At 39.8% G+C, this 17328-nt stretch overlaps 3 protein-coding genes across 4 annotated transcripts; 2 read left to right on the forward strand and 1 right to left on the reverse strand.

Moving 5' to 3' along the window:
* Positions 1-46: 46 nt before the first annotated feature.
* On the forward strand, positions 47-9199 carry slc37a4a (solute carrier family 37 member 4a). 2 transcript variants are annotated; one of them, XM_061878784.1, is made up of 8 exons: positions 51-1507; positions 1586-1818; positions 5274-5517; positions 5743-5901; positions 8195-8280; positions 8391-8504; positions 8567-8705; positions 8782-9199. In XM_061878784.1, the coding sequence occupies exons 1-8, from the start codon at positions 1360-1362 to the stop codon at positions 8946-8948; spliced, it is 1290 nt and encodes a 429-aa protein (XP_061734768.1). In that variant the 5' UTR covers positions 51-1359; the 3' UTR covers positions 8949-9199. The 2 variants fall into 2 exon arrangements, with proteins under 2 accessions (XP_061734767.1, XP_061734768.1); XM_061878783.1 differs by having other exon boundaries at positions 47-1507; positions 8567-9199.
* A 53-nt stretch (positions 9200-9252) lies between these two features.
* trappc4 (trafficking protein particle complex subunit 4) lies at positions 9253-11997 on the reverse strand. Its single transcript, XM_061878785.1, has 5 exons — positions 11782-11997; positions 9915-10089; positions 9738-9841; positions 9548-9674; positions 9253-9479 (listed from the first exon to the last, which is right to left on the reverse strand). Exons 1-5 carry the CDS (start codon positions 11954-11956, stop codon positions 9401-9403), a joined length of 660 nt encoding a protein of 219 aa, XP_061734769.1. The 5' UTR covers positions 11957-11997; the 3' UTR covers positions 9253-9400.
* A 185-nt stretch (positions 11998-12182) lies between these two features.
* On the forward strand, positions 12183-17020 carry rps25 (ribosomal protein S25). Its single transcript, XM_061878787.1, has 5 exons — positions 12183-12266; positions 13549-13638; positions 14431-14614; positions 16782-16880; positions 16955-17020. The coding sequence occupies exons 1-4, from the start codon at positions 12264-12266 to the stop codon at positions 16874-16876; spliced, it is 372 nt and encodes a 123-aa protein (XP_061734771.1). The 5' UTR covers positions 12183-12263; the 3' UTR covers positions 16877-16880; positions 16955-17020.
* Positions 17021-17328: the final 308 nt, after the last annotated feature.

The following is a 17328-nucleotide window of genomic DNA, read 5'->3' on the forward strand; positions in this document are numbered from 1 at the left end:
TTTCAGCAACCACTAGAGGGCGATATTGTACCAGTGTTAGTTGAACGTCCTCCCGTTTGATATGAAAACGAAGAAGAAATAGGCCGGGCAACACACAGATGAGTAAAACGTTCTATGAGTTGTAGAGATTTATTGGCCCTAACCTTATTTTATGTCGTTTTTCACGAATGCCTAAAAACTATCTACTATTTTTGTGTTCATTATTAACTTAACCTTTATTATCTGGGTCCGTACGTTGACTCGACTAATACATTTTGTTCGAATTTCCTTGTCACGGCTACCATGAATTGATTAACGTGGACCCCGACTTAAACAAGTTGAAAAACTTATTCGGGTGTTACCATTTAGTGGTCAATTGTACGGAATATGTACTGAACTGTGCAATCTACTAATAAAAGTATCAAACAATCAAACGAAAACACGGCGCTGATTGGCTCACGTGACCCGGAAGCGTAATCGTAAACTTCATTCTGTCGGTGATAAATTACCGTATTTCCCTGAATTGCCGCCCGGGCGCTAATTAATTTAAAACTCCTGCGCTTACCAAAGGCATGCGGTAAAAGTAAGCATGCGCTAATTATTTTAAAACCTCTTCTCACTCCGGCACTTACCTAAGCTATGCAGTAAAAATTAGAGTGTGATGTAAACTTGGACCTTAATTCCTACTGAATAGCTCTTAATCTTCCCTTTATGCGATTTCAAAATACCGGTGTTGAAATCAGCCTCCTCTTTTTTGAAAATGATGACAGGGGAAGTGTCACTCGTGACGTCACGAGTTTGACCAGGCGGTAATACTAAGCATGCGCTAATTATTTTGGGAAGCGAGTTTGACCCGGCAGTAATTCAAGGCAAACGCATACTATATGTTTTGCGGCAATTCAAGGAAATACGGTATTTCTATTTGTAAACAGTGAGGAGAAACATTTTGATACATGTGTTAATTTTGTTTTCTTCAGTACCAGCAACACTGGTCAAGCAAATCGCAGTAAATGATTAACCTCATAAGTAGGGCTCGCACTTGTGCCAAACAATGGAGAAAACATCCAATGTTGTTTATCGTTTAAGATATTGTTTATAATTTGGTTGCCTTATAGGGACAACATTCTGCCTTGATTCGATTCATGTTGCAAACCACATGCTTGACTTGGGGTAGGTGCCAGATTAAATCATGTATGCACTTTGGGAGTTGACTATTAACTTGTGCAGATTACAAACAGCCCTCAGTCGCAAGCAGCTGCTGTTGCTACACTGTGCATCCTGAAGCAAAGTTCACAAACAGCAGACCTCTGTCTGCTGTTCTCAAGATTCCCCTCTCATTTTTTTTTTTAATACCGTGAGAATAACAATTGGACAGCAGCCATGGCGAGAGCAAACTATGGATATTATCGGACCACTATATTTTTGGCCATGTTTGTTGGCTACACTCTTTACTACTTTAACAGGAAGACATTCTCTTTTGTGATGCCTTCGCTGATGCAGGAAATCCAGCTGGATAAGGATGACCTGGGTATGCTTCATCATCATTCTCAACTTGTGCGCTTTTTGCAATCTTAAAAGGTTTTCTGTGTCCTGTTCTCACTGTCAGGCATGATAACCAGCAGCCAGTCTCTGGCATACGCTATCAGTAAGTTCATCAGCGGCGTGCTCTCAGACCAAATCAGTGCTCGTTGGCTCTTCTCCATTGGCCTGTTGATGGTGGGAGGCATCAATGTGGTCTTCTCCTGGTCGTCCACTGTGGCCGTCTTCTCTGCCTTGTGGTTCCTCAATGGACTGGGCCAAGGTCTTGGATGGCCTCCCTGTGGACGGGTGCTGCGCAAGGTAGCCCAGTATCATACATATACTGTAAATTGTTCATGCACCATACAATCTCACTGTTGTTATTTACTTTAAAGCATTTTCAGTCCCTGAGGAAGCATGCACTTACCTACCACAACATTAGGCATGTCTGCACAATCAATACAAGATAGTAATTCTCAGAGGCTTTAATTTGTATGAGGTTTTAATATTATGGTTACCTTACTGAGATACATATTACTAGAAACAGCTTCCGAATTTGCAGTTCTTTTTATTATTATGTGCATGTAGACCACAGGTGTCAAACTCAAGGCCCACCTAGTCATTTGATATATAACAGAGGTCTCAGACACGCGGCCCGCGGCCCAATTGGGGCCCGCAAGACATTATTTTGCGGCCCCCACCTTTATATGAAAGTTTAATGTTAGCGCGGCCCGCAAGTTTTATATGAATGGCGCTTGTGTTATTTGGGTCCAAAATGGCTCTTTCAACGTTCTGGGTTGCCTACCCCTGCGTTAGTGGAAAAGCGGCAAATGAGTGAAAGCGACAGATACGTTGCCATGGAGACGAGGGTTTTTTTTACGTGCCTGGCTGCAGTCACACAATGACACCTGTCCGTCAGTAATAACAGTCCCCGATAACCTGGACCAATTGAAACCGTTATTTGTTTTGTTTTTTTTGTTTAATTTGCATTGCCTCACAAAATGAACACTACATATATTCATACATGACGCCGGATAACCGGGAACAGTCACTTTTTTGCGCTCGCTATCCTGGTACTTTCCCGCCTATTATCCGCCGACCGCCATGTTGGAGGAAAAGCGGAACGAGACACATTGCGGAAATAACATCATTCTCCGTGCGTCGGCTAAATACTAAATATATTCCACTACCCCAAACATGTCTTTTTCAAAGCATGCAGTTAAGAGAAAGGTTAGTGATGAGCAAAGACAATTCCAGGAAAAGTGGGAGATGCATTATTTCTTTGTTGAGCACAGGGGCACCCTGACATGTCTTATTTGCACAGAGAAAGTTGCGGTGCACAAGGGATACAATTTGAAACAACTAGACATGCTGAAGAGTATGCAACTATTTTTTTAAAATAAATATTTTCTTGCGGCCCAGCCTCATTCAGACTCTGCATCCAATGGCCCCCAAATAAATTGAGTTTGAGACCCCTGATATATAATATGCGTCAATATAGTACTTATTTTCTTACTAAATGTGTTTGTTCTTTCATTTTTGACAGAAAAAAAAACAAGTACTGCACTTAATTGCATATTTTTTCAACTTGAACATTATCTAATAATGCAACAAATATCTGACTATCATAAATTACAAACTTTTTTTGTCAATATAAAAAGAAATACTTAAATATCTGCTTGACTTATGATTTCAAAGGGAGTTATCCATCAAATTATACACTGTAAAATAACAATAGATTTGGTAGTCCTACTAATTTGTTTCGAACATGCATATAGTTACAATATGGTGCCTCATCTATTTTTTATATGTCCAAAAAGGAGTAGGAAGAAGCAGACTTTATTCACCCCTTTTCCGTTTTATAGCAATTTCTGACAAAACTATTGGTTCACTTTATGTACTGACTCTGTAACATGAACACATATACACACAAATGAGTAAATACATTTACAAATGAGGTTCTCATAAATGAATAGTCCCCGCGACCCCAAAGGGAATAAGCAGTAGAAAACGGATGGATAAATGAATAGTTTAATAAGTTGTGGCTCCCTTACAAATATATACTAATTATAAGCAGAAATTTGTGTTTATTAAAAACTAACATCCTAAAGTAACTTAATTCATTAATGTCACACCCTCTACACCAGGGATATTAAATTTATTAGTTTTTGGGGTAAGAAAGGTAAGGACTATTAGTCTAATTTTGTATATTCCTGAGAACCAACGTCCTTTACAGTAGACATTTGATTTTGGTTGATTTTGTCCGAGTTGCAGGAGCGCACTGCCGTTTTTAGGGACCTTCTGCAAAAAATGTGAGTCTGTCACAAGTTTTTTCAACTAAACTCACGGGCAACTAGTTGAATAACCTAAATTATGAATATGAGGGGACTTAAAATGGAGCCATGGCGAACACTGCTAGTATGACTAAGTAAGTTGAGCAAATTAATACTGACAGCCGTGGCCGTAACTACCATTGAGGACACTGAGGTCATGTCCTCTGTATTTTCTTAGCTAACAAAAAAATTACATTAAAATATAAATTACTGAATGACAAGGCGCTTCACATAATATTTTACCCCAAAAGTATCCTGGCTTGCGATGAGGTGGCGACTTGTCCAGGGTGTACCCCGCCTTCCGCCCGATTGTAGCTGATAGGCGCCAGTGCCCCCTGCGTCCCCAAAGGGAATAAGCGGTAGAAAATGGATGGATGGATGGGTATCCTGGCCTAAATTTATTTGTCTACTTTCGGTGGCTCTGTGGCAAACGTCATTTGTACTTGCAGTGCCATGCACAGGATTTTTGGGTTCAAACCCCGGTTGTGTTCAAAAATTTGGTATTTTCTTTAAATTTATGTTTTAATGATGTTAAAATTGTTTAATATGCTAAACGTCGGGATCTTGATAAAAAAGTGGACTGTTGCAAAATCATGCTGATTGTCAAAGATGTTAGATGAGTGATGGTTGTGAGACAGGCCCCATCTTTGGCTATTTTTAAGACCCTTCTTAAAACCCATTTTTATTCACTGGCTTTTAACCCAGCATGAGACTGTAAACTGTTTTTAACTTTTTTAACTGTTTTTAAATTTTTAACTGCTTTTTATCTACAAATTGTTCTTAGGGTAATTTGTATTTGCTATTTCAATGTGTTTTTTACTTCTTCTTTAAATATATTTTAGTCTGTCTTTTGCCTTTTTTTCTTTGTGGTGTACAGCCCTTTGTTCTTCAACTGTGGTTGTTTTTAAAGGGCTTTATAAATAAAGTTGGTATGGTATAGTTATAGCTCAATTAAAGCTTTTGTTATTCTGGAAATTCATTGTGTTGCTCAACGTAATATCATTTATATGGTGCTGGGATACCCATGATTTCAGTCTTTCAAAGTTCCTCTTAGACAACCAATTTTTGACCCCAGTATTTGTCAAATCCTAGTTATGGCCCTTCTGACAGCATCTGAAGTAACCAAGCTACAGAAACATCTTAGTTACAGTACATAAATCTAATTATGAAAACATTTGTAACTGCCAAAAACGAGAGGACTTAAAGGTGTGCCTTGAGGAACACCTCAGTTATGTAAATCGCGAGTTTGTGCCCTAGTGTTCTATGTTTGCTAGCAAGGTTGAAATGTCAATGCAAGTATCTGCCATTGTGTTTACAGTGGTCCTCGAACAGAAACCCTCCTGTGTTTTTAGGAGTTTGCTGCAAGAATGTTTGTCTCCCAAGTTTTGAACTGAACCTTGGCACCGGTACCACTAATGACACCATTTCACTGTTTCCTCTCAGTGGTTCGAGCCCTCTGAGTTCGGAACATGGTGGGCAGTCCTGTCCTGCAGCATGAATCTGGCAGGTAGCCTGGGCCCCATCATCGCCACCGTACTAGCCCAGACGTACAGCTGGAGGACCATCCTGGCCGTGTCCGGACTCATCTGTGTGGCCGTCTCCTTTGTATGCCTGGTGGTTATCAAGAATGAGCCCAGAGACGTGGGGCTGCCCAGTGTAGGAGTAGCAGCGAAGAAGAGCAAAGGAGGTGAGCTGAATAAGAAGGTGACATTATGCAGTCAGCTACGGTTCTCATTAATGTGACAACTGTTTTGCACCGCTTGTGACTAAAGGTCGACAATTGTGTGGACTTTGTACCCTGCATGCGCCTCGCATGTCCCCCTGTGTGGCGCTCTGACGATAACAAATAGCGGGCCGACCCACCTAGACTTCATTCTGCAGCCATTATTCTTCCGCCTGTGTCCTCTTTCAGACTCCTCTAGTGATGAGAGCACTCTGTCGGAGTTCCTGCTCTCTCCGTACCTGTGGCTGCTGTCAGTGTCCTACTTGGTGGTGTTTGGGGTGAAGACGGCCTGCACTGACTGGGGCCAGTTGTTTCTCATACAGGACAAAGGACAGTCGACACTCATGGGTATGCAATGTGGAGGGGAAAATACATGAGTGGGTGACCTAAACAATGTAAATCAACAAACATTGGTAACACGGTTACGTTAACTAGTACTTTTTATTCCCGTTATGATCTCAATCTCAGGAATGTCCACTTCATGCAACATATAAAAATAAATTTGATTAACTAAGTCGACACACATTACTCCTCTTTGCTGTGACTTGGGTTTCTCTTTAAGTCCCGCTTTTACTTTGTTGTCATTGGCTAAGACATTTCAGCATCTGTCTCATTAGACGTCAATTATTGCTAAAGCGCCACTGATTGGTTGTGAGTAGGACTGCAACAATTAATCAACGTGAGTTATTTGTTTATTTTTGTCCTGTCCAGCTTCTCAGGCAAATCAAATTGTTGATGTAAATACCCATACCGGCTGTACAAATTTACTTTACAAAACAGAAGTGTGGAATACTTCTCTTGTTGCCGTATATGTATTTGACTTCATTAAATGTATTGCTATTATTATTTGGTGCAGCCCGGCAGGAGCAGGAGGAGATAGAGGAAAAAAAAGGAAGACCGAGGGGGAATTTGTGGGGATAAGATAGAGACGACGACAACTACAACAGCAAACATAATAACAACAATAGAACAACATCAGCAAATAGGATATGTACAAATATATTTCAATGTCAGCTGTAATAACATTGATTATAATCCAATCAACTTACAGGGCTGTGCAACTCTCAGTTATGGTTCTTCTGCTTCATTGCTGTGGCTCCTTTAGATTTGTTTTTACCCCAGAGTGAGAATTTTTTTTTTGTTTTTTTAAAAGTTCTATAATTTCCGACTGTCTGTGAGTCCTGGAATGCCCACAGGCTGAGTCCTGAGGAGCAGTGAAGGCAAGTAAAAGAGACTGGCAGCCTGTGTATTCAGTTGAGCTTTTGGAGTGTGCAACCCCTTGGGGGAACTAACCATGAATGCTTGCCAAAAGAGAAAAGGGGAAAAAGTTTAATTTCACATGGACAGATTGCTTTTCCTGTAAAATAAAAAAGATGTCAACTCTTAAAAGTTTATAAGCAGTGTTACGATTTTCGGCTCTATACTATTTTTCGTTCGTTTAAGAGGCGGCGAAATATCTCAGTTGATAGTAAAGGTTGCAGGAACCTGATGTCGCGCAATTCAAAAGCAGTAAATGTTTCACTAAGTGCTGCACAGTAGTTAGAGATGGGAGCCAAATCCGATACTTTTTTTGGCACCGCCCAGATCCCGCTGGTTCTACCAAGCACTGATTCACTTAAAGTCTAACGGTACCATGTTACGGTACCTGAGTTGCGATTGACATCGCGCCCGGTTGCCAACTCTTTGTGCTTTGGTACTTTGTGTTCACTTAGGTAATCACTAAGATTAATCTTGCAATTGTTTTCAAGCGTACATGCTTTTACCTTAACAGCGAATTGTTGTGCTCACTGGAAAATGTCTCTTCTAAATAAAACCTGACTGAACTTTGTATTAAACTGTTAGCAAGTTTTAAGCAACTAAATGATTTGCATTCAAGTAAAACATTTGTGTACAATATTGACAATGAAATTGTATTTGTGTCCAAATATTTTTGTAATTTTTAGTTTGTCCAAATAAGTTTTTTAAGTTGCAATTTAAATTATGGAAGCTACTAATAACCCTGTGATTAATCATGATTAATCCAAATTCAAAAGTGTGATTGATCTGATTTAAAAATATTCACAACAGCAATAGTTTATATATATTTTATAATAATGCACAACCATTTGTTTCTCAGTAATGTGATTCATTTTTAACAGTTAACTATAGTAGGTTTTAAAAATGAGTTAAAATCTAGTTGCGGACTCTGCGTCAAATTCCAATGTGGAAACAGATCATTAGCAATAAACTTATGACAAGTTGACTATTTAAAAAAATAATCGCTGACTTGGCTAGTATAAAAAAAAAACATTAGTTGCAGCCTCAGTTGTCACTCGGCGTGTGTGCATGATAAGCACCTAATAAATGTTATTTATATATTTTTTAGTTTATCAGAGCAGATTTAAGATGATTTAGATATGGCTATTTTTATTTAAATCTATAAAAACTACAAAAAGTATACAAACAAATACAGTAATGTTTTTTTTTAATTGTTGCCCATCAGTGTAATACATTTGAATGTCATAATTATTTGAAAGTACTTTTCTGATTCATTAATAATTAAAAACACAGTACATGCATATTCCATTTTGGAGGTCCATCATGTGTTTTTCTTCACTATGAGTGTGTTGCTATGTCTGATTGACTTATTTCTTCCTCATAGGCAGCTCATACATGAGCGCCCTGGAGGTGGGAGGGCTGTTTGGCAGCCTGGCAGCAGGTTACCTCTCTGACAAAGCTGTGGCCAAAGTGAGTTTGCATCTCGCTAAGAGAACAACACAATGAATGAAAGACTAAAAAGTATAGTCTTGTGGTACTCTGATGATTGTCCAAGCAGTAAACCCTCCTTTTCTGTGCAGCAAGGCATGAGAACTTACGGCAATCCTCGCCACTTCGTCCTGATGCTTATGATGGCGGGGATGTTTGTGTCCATGTATTTGTTCAGAATCACCGTCACTCCAGAGAGTCCAAAGGTAATTCATGACAAGACATAAATAAATAAATGAAAATAACTGATATAATCCCTGCCTTGAAGGTGTGGATCCTCAGTTTGGGGGCTGCTTTTGGTTTCTCCTCCTATGGGCCAATCGCCTTGTTTGGGGTTATAGCCAATGAGAGTGCTCCGTCCAACTACTGCGGGACGTCACATGCTATTGTCGCTCTCATGGCAAACAGTAAGTGCATCGGTTTTTGGTCATCTTTAAAATGCAAGCAGATTTCGACCCAAAGTGTTTTTTTCCCTTTTCTCAGTTGGCGGCTTCCTCTCAGGGCTTCCGTTCAGCACCATCGCCAAGCATCATGGCTGGGAAACGGCCTTCTGGGTGGCAGAAATCGCCTGTGGTGGCACGGCCATTGGCTTTTTCCTGCTGCGTAATGTCAAAACCAAAATGGGTCACGTATCCAAGAAGTCTGACTGAGATACTGTCAATTGCCAAAGGATAAAAATGTGAAGCTTTCATTGTACTGTTTAACTCGTATTTTTGTATACACCACAGTAGTATTTTCAGCATTTTAAAACATCTCTAAATAGTTTTTTTTTAAATCCAAAAGTGCTATGTATAATTTAACAAAGGGAACAATGACATACCAATAACAAGTGTTTCCTCAAGTGTTATAACCCTTACTTTTAACACAATCCAAAACTTGAATAAATTACATTTATTATATATTTTCTGTCGTTTTCAGTCTTCTTATGAGCTTGAACATAATCAAGCACCACACTTGAAATACATGTGGGTTTATTCATATATTTACAAAACAAGGCGTTGGAAGTATTTACATCATGGTCTTTGCAAGCTCCACACAAAATGCAAACAACCATCCTTTATACACCAGTAGTAAAAGTAACAATTCATGTTTTGCTTTCCTCTTAAGATCCGGCTCCAAAGTTTCCTGCCTTCTCTGCTACTTCTAGGGCGCCCTTCAGGTTCTGATCAAACAGTTCACATCTGAGGAGGAGGACATTACATTTTACATGAGTAACTGAAGCAAATCTAAAAACATTACATGTGTTTACCTGATTGGCATCTCTAGAGAGTAGAATGGATTTTTTAGGGCAAAATCTGCATAGATCTCATAGACTTTCCTCAGCAGAGCGTCAATGCCTGCTTGTCGAGGGTCTGCCAGCACTATGAACTTTATTCCTGCAAAGACGATAAAGTTAACATTGAAGTGAACCTATGCTAGATGTTTATTCCATCCAACACCTGTAAGAGTCTGGAAGCAGTGCAACTTGAAGACATCTGTTTCAAGCATCTCGATCCCTGAGCTCCCGACTTCAGGAGATAGCTGTGATCCGATAGCAAACAACCTGGGAAAAAGCGAAGATTACACACTAGTGGAAGAAATAAAGTTCAGATAAAGTTGAATAGAGTTCAACCTACGAGTGGAACATAGAGGCGAGCATCAGTTTCTCATTGGAGCTCAGCCGGGCTCGTCCGAATCGGATCGACACCGGATAGTTTGCAGGATCTTTCAAGTATTCCAGGATATCCTTCCCATCTGCTGTGCTCTTTCCCACCACATCAATGCCATTGATGGACAGCACTGCATGGCCCACTAGGAGGTGACATTACATTAACACTATGGCTGCACAATTAATCGACATTGAGGTTTTAATTAGTGCGATTATTAACCGCAAGAAGCTGAGGTTTCGTTTTTTTCCTTCTCTGCCGTCACTGGCATTTGAGTGACAGACATGTTGGCCAATCAGAATTGTTGAGCCTCGCGTTTGTTTGTCCTTAAGGGTGTTTATTGAACAGTATAATTAACTGAACGCAGTGAGCCATCCACAATCTTTGTCTCACTGGGCGGAGAGCGAGGCGTCAGCTTTACACACACAGGCAGCACAGACAGTGAGTATTGTGACTCCCTAGTGAGAAGTTCCACAAAGTAACATAAATAATCAGGAAAAAAAATATGATTTCAAAGCCAAATGTCCTGCTGTGGTATTATTTTAGCTTCAGATAGGATGGGCGATATATGCCCATCATCACGGACAAACAAGAAAGAATGTAATTACATGATGGCAATAAACAAAACGTCCAATCAAATTTTTTTAACTGGGAAAAAATGGTCTTAACAATGTTCAATATTTAATTGTTTGCTAACAAAAATGGGAGTCCATTTTATTTTTTTGTTTATTTAGTATACCATTATTTACCTTCTTATTATAAGACAATGGTAAACAATTTGGCAGTAATGAGAAATAAAAGTGAATATCCTTTTAAATGGTTACCTGCTTTATTATTATATATTATGCTTACATAATGTTAACACTGTATAGTTCTTTATGGATTATTTATTCCGTAAAATAGCATGATGTAGACACAAGCTGTGTGTCTGTCTGCATTAAGCCAAACATTTTTTAGAGTAAATCATTGCATATATATTGCTCTAATGTGTGGCGCCTTGAGATAAGAATATGTTGACTGGCAGTCTAAAAGTAACATGACTTTCTTCACTCGTTATTTTCGCAGATGTATGCATTTACTACATTTATGTATACAATATAATCTCGAAACGCAATCGCGATTTTAGAGGGCGGGAAAAATCGCAATTACCGTATTTCCCTGAATTCCCGCAGGGCATATAGTATGCGCCTGCCTTGAATTACTGCCGGGTCAAACTCGCTTCCCAAAATAATTAGCGCATGCTTAGTATTACCGCCTGGTCAAACTCGTGACGTCACGAGTGACACTTCTCCTGTCATCATTTTCAAAATGGAGGAGGCTGATTTTAATACCAGTAATTTGAAATCGCATAAAGGAAAGACGATTAAGAGCTATTCAGAAGGATTTAAGGTCCAAGCTTACATCACACTCAAATTTTTACTGCATAACTTTGGTAAGTGCCGGAGTGAGAAGAGGTTTTAAAATAATTAGCGCATGCTTACTTTTACCGCATGCCTTTGGTAAGCAGGAGTGAGAAGAGATTTTAAATTAATTAGCGCCCTGGTGGCAATTCAAGGAAAACGGTAGTTTCACTTGTTATTTTCGCAGTTATAAGCATTTTTATTTATGTTTACAATATAATCTCGAATTGCAATTGCGATTTTAGAGGAGGGGGGGAAAAACAGCAATTAATATTTGTCCCTTAAAATCGTGCAGCCGTAATCAGTACTTTTAATTCGCGGTATGAATCCAATATTTACCACTATATATTTAAATCAGTCGCCAGACAAACCATTAATTCCCAAATAATGCATTTACTTAAACATACTGTGCTAACATGGCAGCTAGCATGCACTACCTCTGATGCCGTCCCTCTGTCCGAACGACACGATCACCTTCTCGTCGTGATGCTTGAGCACCAAGTCTAAAGGGTAACTAAACGTCTTCTCGGTCTCCGACCTCGGCACGTAGTTGTCATATTGGTAAATTAACCCCCCAGCCTTGTTGACTACATACACACTGAAGATCACCATCTTTGCGACGTCTCCAGCTCGTCAGCTGACCGAAGTGGTCACGTGACGGCAACACGTGTAAAAACGCTGTCTTTTTTTTTATTTTATTTTTTATTTATTTATTTTTTACATAGTTCAGTGCCTGGCTGATATTTGTCAAACAAAATACTAAAATATGATAATGCAGATTTAACCGGAGAAAAAAAACTGAAACATATAGAAGAACTCAATTTCCCATAAACCCCGTGTCACTTCCGGTTATACGGGGTTGCGAAGCGCCTTCCACACGGGCCGACTTCCTTTCGCTCCGACATCTTGACAAGGCAACATGGTGAGGTCGTCTATCGAGTGAAATTGTACACGTTCACGCGTTTGTGTTATGTCCAACGACGAATAGATAGTCGGAGTGCACTGCAAATCAATCAACACTGCAGTTAAAGTAAAAAAATGGCTTGTCCAGTGCCGTCTAACAAGATCGTTGACGCGAGCTAGCTTCTGTGCTAATTTTGCCACGCTTTATCGGTCCTCTGCGCTAGCAAGAGCCCACAATAAACAGTTCGTTCCGTGACTAATTATTTTATTAGTTGGGGTGTAACATATTATAATGTCATACAACTGTACCATTCGTACATTTTAAACCCAGCCAGTCATGTGGGGAGACACAAGGCCTCAGCATGCTTGTGATGTGCCCAGTCTGTGTTCAATTGGAATCAATCAATCAAAGTTTATTTATATAGCCCCAAATCACGAGTGTCTCAAAGGGCTGCACAAGTCAAAATGACATCCTCGGCTCAGATACCGCACCAGGGCAAGGAAAAAGTAAATCCAATGGGATACAATTAGAAACCTTGAAGGAGTCCCCCTGGGCGACCCGTGCAATAGATGTCGGGTGGATCTAGTTAATAGCGTAAGAGTCCAGTCCATAGTGGGCCAGCCGGAGATGTTTTGGTTGGAGACAAGTCAGCAGTTCAGAGACGTCCTCATGTAATAAACTGATGAGTGGTCCACTCCGAGTCCCAACTTTGAACAGCTAGCAGATCATCTGTGGTCAACTGCTCTGTGCCCCCCCTTTTAAAGTTAAGTTAAAGTATCAATGATTGTCACACACACACTAGATGTGGCGAAATTATTCTCTGCATTTGACCCATCACCCCCTGGGAGGTGAGGGGAGCAGTGGGCAGCCGCGGTTCCGCGCCCGGGAATAATTTTTGGTGATTTAACCCCCAATTCCAACCCTTAATGCTTAGTGCCAAGCAGGGAGGTAACCTTCAAGTCGCATCTTAAGTGCACAGAAAGCCAGTGCAGGTGAGCCAGTATAGGCGTAATATGATCACACTTTCTTGTTCCTGTCAAAAGTCTAGCACCCAAATTTTGTACCAACTGTAATATGCCTTATACATACATATATATATATATATATGTGTGTGTGTGTATGTATGTATATGTGTATATGTATGCTTTTGTCTATCCAACTTTTTCTACCTGCGTAATATTTTACCGTGTTGTCAACTTTCATGACATCAAACATAACTAACTCATAGTTATATGTTATAGGTATTCTAAAGAGGGTTTATGATATAGTTATTGTAAAGAGTTTTACTCTTATTATCCAGCCTCCCAAGCAAGACAAGAAAAAGGATGCTGGGAAGTCCAAGAAGGACAAGGACCCAGTCAACAAATCTGGAGGCAAAGCCAAGAAGAAGGTATGGTCTCTTTTGTGTACACTAGGATGTAACGGTATGAACATTTCCTATTACTGTTATCATTATTATCGCAATGTTGAATATGCTCAAACTATTTACACCCATTGAAATCTTGTTTTTCTGAATAACTATAATAATTACACACTTATATTTTGTCATATTTTGAATTTTAGTGGTTCAATATGTTAATCTTCTTCCATTTTAATATTAACTGTTTTAGAATGTTTGTAGTTGCTGCACTTAAGTGTTATTTTGATTAGTTTGGTTAAGACAGCATAGCCTTAATGTTCAATGTGAATCTTGTACTTGATTAATTTAGACAGTAATGTGTTGATGCAAGTTTAGATTGGGGTATGAATGGGGAAGGACGTTAATGTCAGTTGTGTTCATGTTGGCATTTAAGCTAGCAAGCTAATGCTAGTCCATCCATAAATGGTCTGTATTTATATAGCGCTTTACTATGCCTGCACAATACCAGAGTGCTTTGCGTTATAAGTCCCATCTGCACATTCACACACTGATGGCGGAAGCTGCCATGCAATGTGTTAACCTAATGGGAACAGGGTGGGTACACAAAAGCGGTGACTAGGAATTCAAACTAGGAGCCCTCAAGTTGCTAGCATGGCCGCGCTATTAAAGTGTTATTAACCACAGTATTTCAATAACTTTTAATTTGATCTGGTTATATTAGTCATCGGTAGTTTTAACGTTTTCATCATTACCGTTACATCCTTAGTGTACTCATGTATCTGTGTTCTCCAAACACTGACCTGTACATATTTTTGTGAGCAGAAGTGGTCCAAGGGAAAGGTTAGGGACAAGCTGAACAACCTGGTCCTCTTTGACAAGGCCACCTATGAAAAACTGTACAAGGAAGTGCCCAACTACAAGCTCATCACGCCCGCTGTCGTGTCTGAGAGGCTGAAGATCCGTGGCTCGCTGGCTAGGAATGCCCTGCAGGAACTGCTTGCTAAAGGTGAGCATGACACATTAATTATGCAGTGGACTCATGATTTACAAACTTATTTGGTTTTTGAACAGCATTTGTAAATACAAAATATTGTGTAGTGAAGCCAATTTATCCATAAAAATGAAAACGTGTTCTACCTTTGACAAAAGTCACGATTTTAGTGAAGGAGCGGGGCCGACGTGTGTACTGAAAGACGATAAGGAGGTAATCTATTGGCGTGCGTCTCGCCTTGTGCTTTGTGATATTTGTTATATTTGGCATCTTTTTCCAGAAAAGTCCAGTGTCATCACAAACAACTTGCTGTGGTACAAAAGCCTGCTTCGATTATTTCACACTTTCAATGGGATTGATATACTCGCAATTTATTTTTTTTAATTTTTTTTTAGCCCAACAGCAATCCCTCTTTTCCAAGTAATTTCTTTTGGACTCATTGTGAGGCAGCAAAGTAGATATAACTTGTCAAAAGGCAGAGACTTTGATGCACCGAAACGTAGGGGCGGGCAATATGGACCAAAATTCCTACTGCTGTATTTTTAGTCCAGTAAACAGTATATACCGGTATCTTAAAAAATTAGCAAATTGCTTAAAGTTGCTCAAGTGTTATATGGCGAGATAACCAGTGTTGAGAATACTCAGATTATTTTTGTTGTACGTATGTGTTTATTCTTATAAAGTAATTAGTTAGCTGTTACTATGTCAAGGCAATTTTGTCCATTTTTTTCATTACGTCAGCCTCATGCATGTGCGCTGGGATAGATGGAGCTTCTACTCACTCACTGCAGTGAAAACCGCTGGCTGTTAAATGTATAACTACTTTTCGGTCACAGAGCCGCTATACTACAGTAGTTAAGTCCGCACAGTAGTTAAGTCCGCATGGGCTAAGGGTAGAGGCACTTTTAAACCAGGTTGTAACTAAACATTTGACTCAACGAAGCGAGCAGCAGAGAGGAGCTATAGTTAGCTGCTGTGCTAATTGGCTAACAGAAATCAACATAAACAGATGAGATTAATGGAGATCGCTACATGGTCCTCGAGCAAATTAGTGTATGTGTAATTAAAGCTGTAGTCACTCGCTAAGCTGTAGTCACTGCATCACTCTGGAGGCAAAAAGTCTACCGCGAGCCATATTTTTTAAAAAGTTTGATGTGCATCACATCATGTGCTGCATCATAGTGCGAGAAGCCTCCATAAACACGCAAGGGGCGGAGGTGAGCCAAAGAGGATGCCCTGTGCTTCGCCTGTCAGGCGCAGAGAAGAGCAAACGGTCGCAACAAGGCACAACAAAAGATACCTGTATGGTGGTATTTTCTCAAATATATACTACTGTCTAAAATATATCAGTATTAACTATAATAGTGGTATATTGCCCAACACTACTGAGAAGTGACAAGTGTACTGCACAGCAAGCAATGTGAAGGGCTCTTCACAAAAAGGGTTCGTAAATTGATGTTCCATTGTACCTGTAAGTCAAAGTGCGGACATGCATGTGTCAGAGGATCAGTACAGGCAATGTTTTTGTGGGAGACCTAACTACATCAATGTTTGACAGTTTGAATTAAACTTGGTATAAACATGTTTCATTAGGATGTGCTGCCATTTGGTCTGGTCTTTGTAAAATACTTCAAGCAGTAAAATGTTTGAAGTGTGTTGTCTCATTGTTAAACAGTGGGGCTTCTAACATTACCTTTTAAAACAGAACTTCTCCAAGTCTCCTGTTTAACAAATTAAAACTTTGCAGCCCCTCAGTGCTGACTAGTGTTCAATTGGATGTTGTTCACTTTAAAAGTAATAGTGTTCAAGCTGCATTCATTTTAGGGTAGCGAGCACGTTGGTCTCATTTTCTACAATATTATCATGTAGCATCAAGCTTTTCCCACAGCACTTTATTGGCTCTGTCTAGTACTTAAAAATACATGCACACTACTTTGCTGGAGGCCCCTTTACACTTCCATCTGCCTGAATGTTATTTTTTTTGTGCACGCATACCTATGACAGTTGACATAGCCCAGCAGCTATGCAACATTGTTTGGTCTTTTGTAGCAATGGAGACTGGACAATAGGTGGGGGAGACAGCCAATGTTGTAAAGGAATTGTCATGTTGTCAGCTTATATTTTGGCTGCTTCCAATTGCTCTTAAATGTGATTTTTTTAGTCATTTTATGTGCTTTTGCAGGCATGATCAAGCTGGTGTCTAAGCACAGAGCACAGCTTATCTATACGCGTAACACCAAGGGAGGAGATGAGGAAGCTGCAGCAGAGAAAGCATAATCAGGTACAAGAAATCAAGATGGACCCCCTCCTTTTCTTCCTCTGAAGCTTCATCTCACTGCATTTTCCTTTTCTCAGGTTCTCTGGTTTGTTTCCTTTGTTATGCTCTTTGTAATGAACGTAAATAAAATGTGAAAACACAAATTCTGGACTTATGTCTCTTTGTACACCCCCAGGGTTGTTTGAAGTGCTTGATGATTCTTATCTCATTTGTGCTCAGTCATGCATCATTGCAATAAATACGCTGACCTTCCCATAAAGACTGAGTCAAGGTAATGTTTGCCACAATGTGACACTGCCAGCGTCCAGGCTACTATAGTATAGATCAGTTCTTTAAGAACCTAATTTCTGCTGCATACTAACTAATAACCAAGCTAAGCTACCGTTGTGTCGAAATAAAGGTGTTCTGGGCATCAAATAAAGCCTTAAGCACTTTCAGCAAGCCTTGTGAT

The sequence above is a fragment of the Nerophis ophidion genome, linkage group LG18 (genome assembly GCF_033978795.1).
Source record: "Nerophis ophidion isolate RoL-2023_Sa linkage group LG18, RoL_Noph_v1.0, whole genome shotgun sequence".
Lineage (NCBI taxonomy): Eukaryota > Metazoa > Chordata > Actinopteri > Syngnathiformes > Syngnathidae > Nerophis > Nerophis ophidion.

Bases quoted from the DNA above. Each gene is read 5' to 3' on its own strand.
- slc37a4a (XM_061878783.1), top strand. From the start codon at position 1,360: ATGGCGAGAGCAAACTATGGATATTATCGGACCACTATATTTTTGGCC. The intron at 1,819-5,273 runs GTAGCCCAGTAT...GTTTCCTCTCAG, and splicing joins GTGGACGGGTGCTGCGCAAG to TGGTTCGAGCCCTCTGAGTT. The intron at 5,902-8,194 runs GTATGCAATGTG...TCTTCCTCATAG, and splicing joins AGGACAGTCGACACTCATGG to GCAGCTCATACATGAGCGCC.
- trappc4 (XM_061878785.1), bottom strand. From the start codon at position 11,956: ATGGTGATCTTCAGTGTGTATGTAGTCAACAAGGCTGGGGGGTTAATT. The intron at 10,090-11,781 runs GTAGTGCATGCT...GTCACCTCCTAG, and splicing joins ACAGAGGGACGGCATCAGAG to TGGGCCATGCAGTGCTGTCC. The intron at 9,842-9,914 runs GTAGGTTGAACT...GCTTTTTCCCAG, and splicing joins CTCGCCTCTATGTTCCACTC to GTTGTTTGCTATCGGATCAC.
- rps25 (XM_061878787.1), top strand. The intron at 13,639-14,430 runs GTATGGTCTCTT...TTTTGTGAGCAG, and splicing joins GAGGCAAAGCCAAGAAGAAG to AAGTGGTCCAAGGGAAAGGT. The intron at 14,615-16,781 runs GTGAGCATGACA...GTGCTTTTGCAG, and splicing joins GCAGGAACTGCTTGCTAAAG to GCATGATCAAGCTGGTGTCT.